Source organism: Myotis daubentonii, chromosome 3, assembly GCF_963259705.1.
Source record: "Myotis daubentonii chromosome 3, mMyoDau2.1, whole genome shotgun sequence".
In the NCBI taxonomy this organism is placed as follows: Eukaryota; Metazoa; Chordata; class Mammalia; order Chiroptera; family Vespertilionidae; genus Myotis; species Myotis daubentonii.
The window spans coordinates 212,935,208-212,950,216 of NC_081842.1; the positions used below are offsets into that span (position 1 = coordinate 212,935,208).

Here is a 15,009-nt window from a genome sequence, read left to right on the forward strand (position 1 = left end):
CTCCACTTAAAATGAGGGGTTGGACCAGAAGAACCGAGTTTCTTCCAGCGTTAAAAATCTTTTATTCTAAACTCCAAATTCTAAGCTCTCTTACCTTCTTCTTTAAAATGACTCTTTGTGTCTTTGGCGAGACATCTAAGACGAGCTCTGCACAGGTAACGGCCTTGTTGGAAGCCACAGGCCTTCCTGTTCCCTCCTGTAAACTAGAATTTTTAAAAATTACATATATAACTCACACATACGTATATACTCACACATGTATTTAAGTGCTCATAAGCAAACGCCTAAAACCTCCAGTGCACGTCACTGGAGGCAATTCTCTTTCTTATTTTCTGTTTCTAATGATTTATCATAAAACTAGAGGCCTGATGCACGAAATTCATGCAAGGGGCTCGGCCCTCGCAGTCCCGGCTGCCTCAGTCCTTGCAGCCCCGGCTTCATCCAGAAAGTTGTCTCTTTAAATCATAGAAGAAAAAGTGACTTGAGTTGCAGAAAGATCAAGGTTGTGTTGTTTTCCTGTACAATTTAAGATTCATTTGTCAGAAGACATACTCTGATATCTCCCCTCTCCTAATAATTTTAGTGGCTTAAAATTCAGATATAATTTTAGTGACTTAAAATTCAGGATAACTATATATCTTTGGAGGCCAAAAAACTAAGCCAGACATTCCAAGGGTCTAAGAATTAGTGCTACTCCTTGCCAGGCAGCACACCAGCATCACAGCATCCCCAAGTCTGGGCAAGAAATCAGAAGTCCCTCTGGGAGGAAAGGAAAAAAGGGCTCACACTCACCTTCCTGCAATTCAATCGTGTGACATTTCTCTGTGGCTCAGGAATCCTAAGCTTTATGGAATATTGCAGCCTACCTACACTTTAGGGTATTTCGATGAATGTATTTAGATTATTCTCTTGTTCCCATTAATCTTTTTTTTTTAATTCTTTTATTATTTAAGGTATTACATATGTGTCCTTATCCCCCATTGCCCCCCTCCCCCCATTAAGGTTTATCATAAAAAAGGGACTGATAAATTCAAAGTTAAAAACTAGTTTTCGTGGCATCAAAAGCACAAGTAACCAAAAAATAGGTAAGTTAGATTTCAACAAAATTAAGAACTTTTGCCCTTCAAGGAACACCATCAAGAAAGTAAAATGCTGGGAGGGGCAGGTGCAGGGTGGAAGGGGTCAAAGGGGAAAAATAAAACAACGTGGACATCTGTAATACTTTCAACACTAAAGATAAGTTTTTTAAAAAAGCAAAATGACAATCCACAAATAGGAGACGATATTTGCTAATAATATATTTGGTATAGTATGTGTATCCTTATTATGTAAGGAATGGCTAAATTTAAGAATTATAAGGCAAAAGTCAAAATTTTAAATGAGCAAGGGCTTGAATAGACATTTTCCCAAAGATATACAAATAAATGGCCAATAAGCACATGAAAAGATCCTCAGCACCATTAGCAAAAAGGAAACGCATACCAAACCACAATGAGATATACCGCTCTACACCAGGAGGATGGCTACAATCAAAACAACAGAAAATATCCAGTTGCTTCGGATGAGGAGGAACTGGAACCATTGTACTTAGCTGGTGGGAATGTACAATGGTTCGGCTCCTGTGGAAAACAGTATAATGGGTCCTCAAAAAGTTCCACACAGAATTACCCTAGAACCCAGCAATTCCCCTCCTAGGTGTACATTCAAAAATTTGAAAAACAAATCCTTAAACACAAGAACAGGCATGTGGATCGTGGTGACACTGTTCACAACAGCCAAAAGGTAAGATAACATAGTATCCATCAGTGAGTGAGTGGATAAACGAAATGCTATATGTCCACACAATGGACTATCACTGAGCCATAATAGGAATGAAGTACTGCTACAGCGAACCTGAAAACGTTATGCTAAGTGAGAGCCACCACACACAAGAGATCACACATCCCTTCCTATGTAATAAAGAGCTACTATGCTAATTATACCGGATCCTATATAATAAAGAGCTAATATGCTAATTATACCAGATGGCAGAACAAATGTCTGGAGACCTACCAGATGACCTTCTGGATGAAGCCGGGGCTGCAAGGACTGAGGCAGCCGGGACTGCGAGGGCCGAGCCCCTTGCACGAATTTCGTGCACCGGGCCTCTAGTTTTATGATAAATCATTAGAAACAGAAAATAGACTGGTGATTGCCAGGGGCTGGGAGAAGAGGGTAATAGGGAGCAACTACTTAATGGCACTGGGGTTTCTTGATGAAAAGCTGTTGGAACTAGATAGAGACTGGCTTCACAACATCATAAAGGTACTAAAATGCCACTGAACTGTTCACTGTAAAATTGTTGCTTTTATGCTATGTGACTTTCACCACAATTTAACATACAAAACTAGCTTCTTCCCCATCATTAGTTCTCTTCAAAAATGCAAAGAAATAGAATCTAATATGCTCCAGAAGATGGTTCAGCCTTAGCACACCAAGATCCTCTTTTCATCTGCCCCAGAGCTGTTCAACCCATAGTCCTCCATTAGGATTCTTCAGTTCAAGAGCTTAATCACGGCGGGAACTTAACATAAGAACATTAAGGGAAAAACATGATTGGCAACCAGATTAAGAACTGGTTTTTCGGGCACTAAAACTGTAAGCGTGTCACACTGTTGTCTTAATCTTTAAAAAGAAACAAACAAACATGTCTGACTGAACTATAACGAGATAAGCATCCTGCACCATCACTACCAAAGAGAACTGCAACCAACAAAGGAAAGTAGCTAAGCCAAGATGCCCTTCCGTCCATTCCCAGTGACATTTGGGCTCTAGGATGACTCTTTAATGCAGTACCTGTTGTGGTGACCCCCAATTTCATTGTTACAAATTGAACATAATTAAAGCATAGTGATTAATCACAAAAACAATATGTAATTATATATGTGTTTTCCGATGGTCTTAGGCGACCCCTGTGAAAGGGTCGTTCGGCCCCCAAAGGGGTCGCGACCCACAGGTTGAGAACCGGTGGTTTAGACTAAAGACTTCTCAAGATCTCAAGACAGATCTGGAGCCTAGGATCTGGCAAAGAATGAAAGGAATCTTCCGTTATCCTTCGGCCTCGTAAGAACTGCTTAGAGTTTAAAACCAGTTAATAATCAGAGTGTTCTGCTTTATAAGGATAATACTTTAACCCAGAATTACCCGGAGAACGTGTATGTAGCAGCAATGTAAATGAAATTTTCATAATAAAGCTGTCGGTTATCCTGGAAATCATTCATGTTGCAATTGATCTCAGAGGAGCCTGCCCCTTTAACAGTCAGAGTGATAAACGGTGGCAGGGCGGGTTCATCCCAGGCGTAATCCAAGGAGGTCATGGGCTTCACTTCAGTTCGGAGCCTGGGCTCAGCTACACCGTGCTGAGTAAAGACAACTGGGACCTACAGCGATGGCAAGAGGAACAGGGCTGTCACTCAGATTGGTGTTATTGGAACATGACTTAGCACTTCCTAGGTTTAAGTTCCAGATCCTTCCCAAATGAATCCTACTACACACACCACAAGCACAAGTGAGGTTCATCATCTTGCCTCTTGACTTTCTAATCACCTTCCAAATTATAAAAAGCCCACCAATTAAATGACACAGGCAATCGCCTGTTGGACAAAGGGCTTTTAGAAGCTTTGCAGAAAGTACCAAGGGAAGCAATTCTCCCCTTTCAGTGGCATCTCTGCCACCCTCACCCTTGTGATATACTCTAAACACAGAACAGCACAAAAATGTTTGAATTTAGCTACAGAAAGTCACATTCTAAGACACTGTCATTCAAAGGCATAATTTAAAATAGAATCTAATGGTTTCCAATTTGGCTTTATTTGTAAGATTTATAAAAATGCTCACTGCAACTGAGCAATGGTATAGCTGCCCCTTCCCACTGTCATTAGACAATCTGACTCTCTCCTCTCTCCATGTGGAATGTCCACAGGGCCACCATGTTGACCCAACAATCTAGTCACATAAGCACTGGCGACTGACAAGTCACTTCTGGGTATAGCTGCCCAGCAAGCAAAATAACCAGCAGAAACCACCTCTTAAGGGTGAAGATTTATAGGTTGTCCAGCCACAGAGATTCCTGTATGGCTTCTTTTAAACCCACGTTTAAAATGCATTTCATTATCTTAAAGGCAGTACATACTCCACCCTCTTCAAACTGGCTCTAAACTCCACTTGATACCTTAGAAAAGTTGTCAATTCGGAAAGGAGGGGGCAGCTGGTCTGTGTCACTAAAGGAGATCCTATAGGTAGCTCCTCGGAGTGTAATTTCCACGCGCAGGAAGAAGCATTTCCCCAAGGTATCTCTGCAGAAAAAGGAAACAAAAGAGGCTGCATAAAATGGAGAGAACCAGTCACAGTTCACTTTCCGCTCATACTTCTCACAATCACAGTACTGCTTAGACACCAATCCATGCTGCTGTGTTCTTTGATCACATTAAAAAGGTAGGAATTGACAGTATAATCACACAATGAAAAAGAATTTATTCAAGCAATGTTTGAATAGCATGTTGTAACTGGGCAGCAAGATCTACAAATTTTACTTAGGGGTTTGTTTGGGATAATGGTGTCAGTGTAGCAAATGAGTAAATGTTGGTTGAATAGAATTGTTAATACTAGAGTACTTTTGACATGGACACAGAGCAATTTCATATGGTTCAAACTAGCATATTGATGTTACTGATCACCAGGGTTCTCGCTATAGGACAAAGGCAGGTGAGGAAGAATCCTCTGTAATGGAGGTACCACTATGTGATCATAATTTTTATATATTTTTATGTGTGCACGTATGTGTGCATATTTAAATAAAGACATATCACTGTAGAGAATGAAAAACTGTTCTTTACAGAAGACTATCATCAGTTAATAAATGTCGAAGAAATGAGAGAATCAGAAAATGACCATTTTGCAACCACCAATGTAATAATTGATTCAGATAAGAACCATCCAACCACTGAGTGAAAGGATTTTAGGAAACAATATACACACAGTCTCAAATTATCCCCAGATGGATTTTTTTGTTTACAAAGAAGAAAAGGTAACTCTGTAAGAAAAACCTGTTAGACACCAGCTTAACCTAGCAATGATCCAATTTAGCAACATCAGTAATGGGACAACAGCTGTCACAGCCCAGGCCTCCAGACGTGATGCAACAGGAAAAATACAATACCATAGATGTATTCTTACCAAAAAGGTTTTACCCAAGTCTATGTTAGGAAACTATCAGGAAATAGGACATTCTACAAGAAACTGGCTTGACCTCTTTAAAAATGTCAATGTCAATAAAGACAAAAAAGGAAAAGTGACCATTTAGATGAAAGGAGATGAGCTAAATTGGGTCAAATAAAACGCATGATCCTTGACTGAATCCTAGACCAGGAGGAAGGGGTTCCTATGAAGGACATTTAAAGAACTATTTATTAGAAAACAAATCAATATTAAATTTATTCAGTGTGTAATATTAGTATATTTATTTAGAAAAACGTCCTTGTCTTTAGGTGATGAGTGAAGTTTTTATGGCTGAATTACCATGATGATTTCAATTTACTTTTAAATGGTTCAGAAAAAAAATGTATGTATGTGTATGGAGAGAGATCAAGAACACAGCAAAACGATGAAATGTAATAAATCCAGGAAAAAGATGTAGGGATCTTCATTGTACAACGCGTAAGTTCTCTGTAGGTTGAAGCTGTTTCCAAGTGACATGGTGGGGAAAGTGGGGAAAACAGCTGGCATTCGTCTATGCTCAGTACTTCAGGACGTCATTTCAAAAGGGTTAACAAAGGTACAGTCATTTCCGCCCTCACCTGGTCCTTACTTTCCTTCTTTTCCTTTTTTTAAACGTAACCAGGAGTAGCTGTTGTATATAATCTCAAATTGGCTTCCCCTTCTAACACAATAGATCTGGACAGCCTCCCCCTCAGAGTTATATACACCAACAGTGGCTTTAGCTGCAGAACTTCTCCTTTTCCCCCACCCCTCTGCAGACCCCAGTGAAATCTTGTGAGAAACACATGATATTGACAAAGAGTTCTGATTGAAGAAGGGATGAGGGCACTGAAGACCTGACCACTTGGCTCCCTGGGCCTCTAAAGTCACCAGCTTAGACCCCCGACTACTCTTAGGAACAGAGCCTGAAAACCACTAACCAGATGTAATTAATTCTACTAAGGGCTATTGACAAAATGAAGGAAAATAGAGCTCGCTCGCTCACTCTCTCTCTCTCCCCTTCTCTCGCTGTCTCTCTCTTTCTCACCTGTGCCTGTCCTCTCTAGCTCATGCGCCGCCCCCCTCCCCCATCTTTCTGGAGCACTCCAGCACCTTTCCCCCTCTCTCCCTCTCCTAAGCTCCAAGGGCCCCTTCTTTTTCCCCTGTAACTTATTCCCTGAGCCCACACAGCCCAGCTGGCTCACTTTTTCTAACTCTGTGGCTTTCTAAATAAACTTTCACTTGTATTAGTGGGGGAGAGAGGGAATGAAAGAAAATAAAACCTTAGATAATGCATTTTTTAAAAGTCAACTATAGGTACTGCTGTTTATCATCTATTACTTTTCTGTTCCCCTACAATGGTGTTCTCAATGAAGAACTAGCCATAACTATAAAAGATTAAGTTTTGCTTATAAATGTGTTGAAATAGCACTGATTTCAGTGTCTTCAGCTTCAAAAGCATTTGATAAAAGAAACTGAGGAGGACACAAACAAATGGAAAGGCATCCATCGAAAGACTTAATATTGTTAAAAGATCACTGCTACCCAAAGTGGATTTACAGATTTAATGCCATCCCTATCAAAATCCCAAGTCCCCCCCACCCCCCAAAACAAAAAATTTCATCCTAAAATTTAGATGGAATCCCAAGGGATTCCAAATAGCCAAAATAATCTTGAAAAAGAACAAAGTTGGAGGTCTCACACTTCCTGATTTCAAAACTTATTATAAAGCTACTAATCAAAACAGTGTGATACTGGCATAAAGACAGACATATGGACGAAAGAGGCAGAAAGCCTTGAAATAAATCCTCACATACAGAGTCAAATAATTTTTGACAATGGTTTCAAGACCATCCCATGGAGAAGGGAGAATCTTTTCAACAAATTTTGAGATAACTGGATAGCCAGAAACAAAAAAGTAGTGTTGAAATTTTACCTTACACCATCTATATATATAAAAGGCTAATATGGAAAGAGTCCCCTCAGGAGTTCGATTGGGACACTGGGAGTTCAATCACTCACTATGACCACCAGGGGGTGACACGGAATGAAGGAAGGCCCCAGCTGGCAGCCGGAAGGCCCCGATCAGCCCTGATTGCCGGCCAGGCCTAGGGACCCTACCTGTGCACGAATTTCATTCACCAGGCCTCTGGTATACAAATATCAACTCAAAATAGATCAAAGACCTAAATATAAGGGCTAAAACTATAGTGCACTCAGAAGAAAACACAGGGTAAAGCTTCATGACATTGGATTTGGCAATGATTTCTTGGCTATAACACCAAAAGCAGAGATAATAAAAGTTAAAATAGATAATTTGGACTACATCAAAATTAAAAACTTCTATACAAAACAATCAACCGAGTAAAAAATGGGCGAAAACATATGCAAATCATATATCTCAAAAGGGGGTTAATATCCAGAATATACAAAAGATTTCTATAACTCAACAACAAAAAAACAAACAACTCAATTCAAAAATAGGCAGTACAAATGGCCAGCAAGCACATGAAAAGAAGCTTAATATCACTAATCATTAGGGAAATGTGAATTAAAACCACAATGAGATGTGACCTCACCCATCAGGTTGACTACTATCAAAAAAAGCAGAAAATAAAAAGTGCTAACGAAGATGTGGAGAAATTGGCTATGCAGAGTTGGCTGAAATGTAAAATGGTGGAGCTGCTATAGAAAACAGTATGGCAATTCCTCAAAGAAATAAAATTGGAATGACCACATAAAATAATAATTCTACTCTGAGTATAGACCCAAAAGAATCAAAAGCAGGGACTCAAAGAGATATTTATACACCCATGTTCAGAGCAGCACTATTCACAACAGCCAAAAGACAGAATGCACCCCAAGTTTCCCTCAACAAATCAATGGATAAGCAAAATGTGCTATATTCATACAATGGAATATTATTCAGCTTAAAGGAAGGAAATTCTGACACATGTGATAATGCAGATGAACCCTGAGAACATTATGCTAAGGGGAAAAGCCAGTCACAAAAAGACAAATACTGTATGCTTCCACTTACCTGAGATACCTAGGGTAATTCAGAAAAAGCAGAGCAGGGGCTGGAGAAGGGGGAAATGAGGAGTTGTTGTTTGATGGGTATAGAGTTTCAGTTTTGCAAGATAAAAAGAGTTTGGAGATTGGTGGCACAACTATATGAATGTACTTCACACTAGTGAACTTAAAAATGATTGAAGTGGTAAATTTTATGTACCTGAAGCCCACAAAACAATCTCTGGGCCTTTGTGTTATCTTTCTCACATGGTATGTGTATCTTACCACTATTTTTTTTTAAAACTTCTAATACTTTTTAAAAAAGCATTTGATGAAAGCAGAAGGAAGAGTCATCCTGGGCTAGTTGAGGCTAAATTTGGTTGATTTTTCTTAACAAGGACCTGAATGTCACTGGGTTTGGCAAAGAAGGGCAGATAATTACTGAAACAGCATCAAACGAAAGAAGATTTAGTAAAAACATTTATAATCAGTGTTAATGTCGAAATGCAGAGTTTTCAGACGTGCTACCCCTTCAACTTGACACCTAAGACCACACCAGTTGCACCATGGTCAAAACTGCTGACATTCCCTTTAACTCACCCCAACAAAAAGTTCACTCATACATACGTGGTCTTTGCAAGTTTTAAGAACTTTGTCTGAGCCAGAAACATGTGGGTCCATTTCATGAAGAGTAGTATTACTACTTACTATTTATAGCTTTATAAATATTTAAAATTTATATGGTATTTATAGCTTACTATTTAATGCACCTCAAACAAAGCTACTTTTTGTCTACATGTAGTCTCTGAACTTACCTCATGTTGATGTGGAAAGAATTATTCTTGTTGACCTCAAAGCCTCCAGACCAAATACAATTGGGAACATCCATTAATCTGACACACAACAGCTGATCATAGTCATTCCGAGGCCAATGGAACACCACACTGGAACCAGGAAGGGTAGAAATGTAACCTTCGGGATTGGCTGTTCCCTAAAACACACAGAATCACTGGCTTTGGTCAACAAGTCAAGTCAAGACAGTAAATGTTTACTAAGTACCTTCTCTGAGCCTGGTCCTCTACCAGAAGCTATTTAGGGTACCAAAGGCAGGAAATGGTTACATCGCAGAACTTACAGCGTTGAAGGGGAGATAAGCCATGACATTAAAACTCCCTGTGCTATTAAACACTAGTAATTCTTCAAAAGTAAACTGCTTACCTGTCCCCTGGCAAATTCCCTCTGTGCGAATGCAAGCTTGTGAGATGATTTATTATCTAACAGGTAACGGGGGGCAAAGATGACCATACAGGTGTCAATATATCGACCTCGGCCTTTCTTGACATCAATACCTACAAATAACAAAAACCATGCCATGAATTAATCAGAAAAAAAGATAATCCATGGTCTGACAAAAATAAATAGCCTTCACAATTACTTTGTTTCTCTAAGAAAATAATTATATCACTCAAAGAGGCTGTCAAGCCTTCCAAGAATGGAATGAAAACAGCAAGCACACTCGAAGTATTATTCTTTATTCCCACTTAGGCCTTAAAAAGTCTCAGTGGCAGTATCGATATCCCCATAACTCCTAGCTTCTTCATAAAGTGTGTATCATAATAACAGCAACTAAAAAACACAGGTGTGCAGTCATAGATACCTTTGGTTTCCATTTATGAAGCTGACTACATTTCTGCTCACATCTGGGACACAAAATTCTCACTAGAGAATTGCCCCTTTTACAGGATACAGTAGAAATTTCAGATTACTTAATTGGATTCTGACTACCCTGAACTCAAAGGACTTTTCTCTAGTATTTTCTTTTAGCTGTTGGCCCAAGAATCCAGCTAAAACCGAATGTAAAATATTATAGAATTCATTCATTCATAAAATACATGTTTTCAGCACCCACTATGTACAGGGAGAAAAAGGCAAACAAAACACATAGCATGGAAAGACAGTCATAATCAAACAGAAGGAAATCTCAAAACACTCTAAGAAAGGAAAAAAATAAACAGCACTGAATTAGCTTTAAAAATATGATCGTTTTTTAAAATATGAAACTCAGTGGGAATGACTATTTGTTCATTCACACAATAAATATAGCAACTGGGCTGGACTCTGTTTATACAATGATAAAAATATTTATAGTACAGATAATGAATATAATAATATTAATTGACCTCTTAATACAAGTTACACCCTCTACCAAAGGCTCCACATTTAGTTCTCATAACAACCTTACGAGTTAGGTATTTTCATTCTTTCCATTTTACAGATGAGGAAACTAAGGCATGGAAAGCAAGGTAACTTGCCCTAGGTCACACAGCCACCTACCTCAGAAGCCCTCACTCACATCACGATGAGACATGTAAAAGGACCCTACTCAGCAGTCAACAAGAGAACCATAAAAAGGAAAGAGACCTTAGGATACGACAACTAAGTGCCCTGGATGTCCTAACATAACCCCAATTATAAATATTCCAATCTTTTAACTCTGTAATTCATCTGTGCTGGCTTGAAAAATTGGGTGTGCCTTCAATATAAGTCTTCAATATAAAAGACTGAGCAAATCTCAAAACAACCATCTCTGAAACTGGATTTAAGAAATGTTCGGGAAGACTGGGACAGAGAGATATTCCCTATCACTCATATTTCTGTTACACACAAAAAAAAGCATTAATTGTCAGAAACTGACACTATCATAGCTAGCTGATCTCAACTAATATAAAGTCTGCACACAAAAGATGTGTTTAATTTGACATTATGAAAAAAACCTACAGTACCGAGACTCAATTTTTGGAGGAAAAAAAAAGTAGGCTTTTTTTGTTTCCCTTTTCATCTTAGATTGCTCTGGCAACCCCCCAGTAAATGAATAGCTGATAAGATAAAAATGTACAAAATCCCTCTTTTTGGAAGTACATGTGAGGCCTCCCTGAGCTTTGGACTGTGTTTTAAACTTTCCTGATAGGGAGCTAGTTATCTATCGAACTCTCCAAAAATATTCAAGTAAGAGATTCCACAAATTCCCTTGATATTTTATGCCAAGATTTCATGAACCTTAAGAATTATAAAGTCCTATCTTAGCCCACTCCATCTATTGCTTTCTTTGGTATAAAAACAAAATTCAAATCATGGTCTTGTCCCTAGAAACATATGTAATAAGTTTTAATGAATGCTCCCAGCACAGCAATTTTCACATAGTGTGCCACAAGAATTTTTAAAACATGCAATACCTGACAATTTAGTCAGGTCACAGACCTCCTTTCCCTTAGATCGTCAAATAAAAAAATGACAACTCGACACAACAGCCGTCCAGTGTGAATGCCCTGTCTTGAACCATAAATATGTAGTTCACATAATAGAGTTGTAACTTACTGGTCACATTGCATAATAAGGTTGTGTCTCATTGGTTAATTCTTGGCACCAGAAATCTTTATACACAAGTATAGGCACCTGATTTTTTTTTAAAGTCACTTTGGAGTAAAAAGGGTGGGCAATTACTTTTTCTTTTTCTTCTTTTTTATAAATCAATCAAAACTATATCTTTGTTTTTTACTGGCAAAAAAATATATTCTTTGGTTTGCGACAGAATTGTAGCAATTAGTTTGTGTGCCAAGCGATGAAGGAGGTTGAAAATCGCTGTTCTAGCATGTAAGTTTACACATGCACTCAATGTATAGTTCTGATTGGCCAGCTCGATTTGTCTCCCTGAAAGAATTCTGTGATTCCTTAGCGCCAGCTGCTAAGAGCTCCATCACCCCACCCCGCAATTTGTTGCAACTACAGTTTCTAGCCAACCTGCAGTAGCTTACTTTGGAAAGTGTATCAAGGACAAGATACCCCAAAAGAAAACCAAACACAGCATGAACAGCCTTTGCCCGTTCAAGGGGCGGAGCAAACAATGTGAACAAAAGTAAAGAAAATGATCCTCAGCTGGAGGGTCAAATTAAAGTTTGTTTCTTCTGTTAAAAATCTTAATGTCAACTTTAAAGGAGGCAGCCCCAGGACAAGGGAGAATTCACAAATTCAGGTTTAAACAACACGGAAAGCAAACTCTACTTGGAGGAGACTCTATTACTAATAAAACCTCAAACACGTAAGTCCTTGAGTCTGCGTGGGCCCCGGGGCAAATCGCTAGAGGACACCACCTTAGGCTCTCCTTCTACAACATGGCTATTTCTGCCCTGTCCGATATGCAGCCACTAGGCATATGTGGCTATTTAAATCCATTAACACTCAATAAAATGAAAAGCTCAATTCCTTGGTCACACTGGCCACGTTTCTTAGTAGCCAAGTGCTCCCAAGTGCTCGGCAGCCACGTGTGGCTAGTGCTACCCCACTGGACAGTGCAAAACAGAACACTTCCCTCATCGCAGAGAGCTCAACGGACAGCACAGTCCGAGATGGCTTTCCAACGTTTGACAATGAATGGTGCTTTGATCCTTGGAAATTATACACTAGGAAGGACGCACAGCTAACATTTTAAACCTGAAGCGTTACTTAAATAATCAAATTTATCGTAACTCCGCAGAAAACCTTTTGAGAATTCCAGGTGGCTCTGAGTTTATAGGTGCAGTACGCTCCCCTCATCACCCCCACCTCTGTAAGCAAAGCCCGTTCAGTGGGCTTCTAATTACTACAACCACCAAGTGCATTTTATTACATTTTCTGCTTCAAATGTGCACACTGCAATCATAATCCCACTTCTGACCCAGACTTCCCCTTTGCATCTGGGCAAGTCACTTAACCTCTCTGCTTCAGTTTCAAGGAGAACAATGCTTCTTACCCTCTTAGGGTTTGCAAGTTTTAATGAATGCGTGGGAAATGCCTGGAGGATGAAAAAAGCATTCTAAGTGTTCCTATTATCCCCATGAAAAACAAGGATTTAAGCCAAACTGATACTTTAAGTTAAACAGAGCCACAGACCTCAAAAGGGGCAGTGTTTAGGTAGCTCCTTAGATCCCTAGAATAGATCTGTGCTGACAGCCATCAAGCATTCCGAGGAAAGATACCTCACCCAATGCCAAATGAGAAAGTCAGCACCTGCGGCCAAGCCTAAAATGTATGGTCAGCTTATGGTCCCAGCCTGAGCTCAGGGCCAAGGGTCTGATTCCCCGCTGCCCCCCAGGTAACCCACCAATGTTATAGATCAGCCCAGGGCGGTTTCCGTGCTGGATGACTTTCAGAGCTCGGACACCACTCCCACCATCCAGGGAGAAGCCCTGACACCAGCCCGGCATGCCTTCAGGATGAATCCCCCTTCCGATTCTCATCGTGCAGCTGTGGGGCAGAAAAGCAAAGATTGATACATTCATCCATAAGCAAGTCTTGTCCACCTGTTCTAATCAGGAAACAGTGCTGTAGCTAACACCCCAAATTACAACTCTAGTGTTGACTCTTCCTCACGCATGTGATTCCCAAACACAGCGAGGAAATTACTGGCGGTTAACCCCGTATCTTACAGGCAGCCACAGTACAACAATATGTAAAATGTATGGACATCTGCAACTGAACACTTTAAGAAAAAACATTAAGAGTCTACAAGCATAAGACATACAGAAAATGCTAAAATATCTATTATTCCTCTGAAAAATAAGGATTTGAGTCAAACTAATACTTTTCCTGACTGAGATGTTCACGAAATACCCTGAACGTATAAGGAAAGTATGCCCACAATTCTGTAGATGCAAGGCAAGCATGTGCAGAAGATGTGGCTAAAGGTACGTTCCCTCCATGGTCTGGTACTATTACAACAGCAAAGCTCTGTTTAGTTGGCCAGTATCTTATCATGGGCCCTAGAACCATCATTCCTGAATGTGTGTTCCAGTTCTGCCACTAACAAGCAACATAACCTTGGGCAGGTAACTGTCTCTCTCTGAGCCTCAGTTTCCACATCTTAAAATAAAACAGTATTTCCTGCCCTGCCCAAGCCACTGGGATGCTGGGAGAATCAAATGAGATGGTCTATATGGAAATGCTTGGGGAACTACAAATTCCCTGGATAAAATAAACTGTTATAAGTGTCAGAAAGAGTGAGACTGGGCTAGCGTCTGTATGACCACCACGTCCAGATCCAAGTCAATCCTCTCCTGACTCCAGCAACAACCTAGCCTCCAGCCCTCCCTGGAAGACGCATCTGCACCCACTGGCCTGTGGTGCTCCCTAAACCTTCCTCTTAAGCGTGTAGGAAGCATAATTCTGCAGATACCAGGGTATGGCATCTTAGGAGTATCAGATATGCCATTTGGATTACTGCTACAAATTAAGACTCCTGTAAAAGGCAGAATGTTAAAACCGAGAACAAAAGTGAATTAATGCTCATACCATACATTAGAAGGACATGTCATCTAATCCTCACAATTGTTGCTTCTCCCTGCCTTTAAACGTGCACGGAGTGCTTGAGATCTTAAATGGCACCTTACACAAAATGACCTGGCTTGGATTAATGGGGCAGAGGCTTTACCAGAGGTCCAGTCACCCCCCCACACACCCCCATGCCAACTCCTCTGCCTGTGCTGAACTGACAGCAGAAGGGATCCATGCAGAGCACAGAACATGTGGGTTTCTCTTCATTGGCAGAGTTATGAATAGAACTACTCCAACACACGTAAAATAAAACTAGCTTTCATTATAAACCAACCAAATGGTTTATTTTCACTATCAAGTAACACAGAAATTAGAGCCGAAAGAATCCCATTAGGTCATGGTGCTGCTCCCCTGCCAAGTCAGGATTGTTATCTACAGTACAATTCTACTTACACG

At 40.0% G+C, this 15,009-nt stretch overlaps 1 protein-coding gene across 9 annotated transcripts in view; it reads right to left on the reverse strand.

The window, feature by feature from the left end:
* The window catches only part of VPS13D (vacuolar protein sorting 13 homolog D), a 226,893-nt gene that overhangs the window by 105,019 nt on the left and 106,865 nt on the right, over positions 1-15,009 (reverse strand). For all 9 annotated transcript variants that reach the window (XM_059691217.1, XM_059691216.1, XM_059691215.1 and 6 more), the window contains 6 exons: positions 13,385-13,527; positions 9,466-9,596; positions 9,063-9,238; positions 4,211-4,334; positions 3,184-3,419; positions 95-203 (listed from right to left, as the gene is read on the reverse strand). In XM_059691217.1, the coding sequence (XP_059547200.1) occupies positions 95-203; positions 3,184-3,419; positions 4,211-4,334; positions 9,063-9,238; positions 9,466-9,596; positions 13,385-13,527 (919 nt within the window). The remainder of the gene's footprint in view (positions 1-94; positions 204-3,183; positions 3,420-4,210; positions 4,335-9,062; positions 9,239-9,465; positions 9,597-13,384; positions 13,528-15,009) is intronic.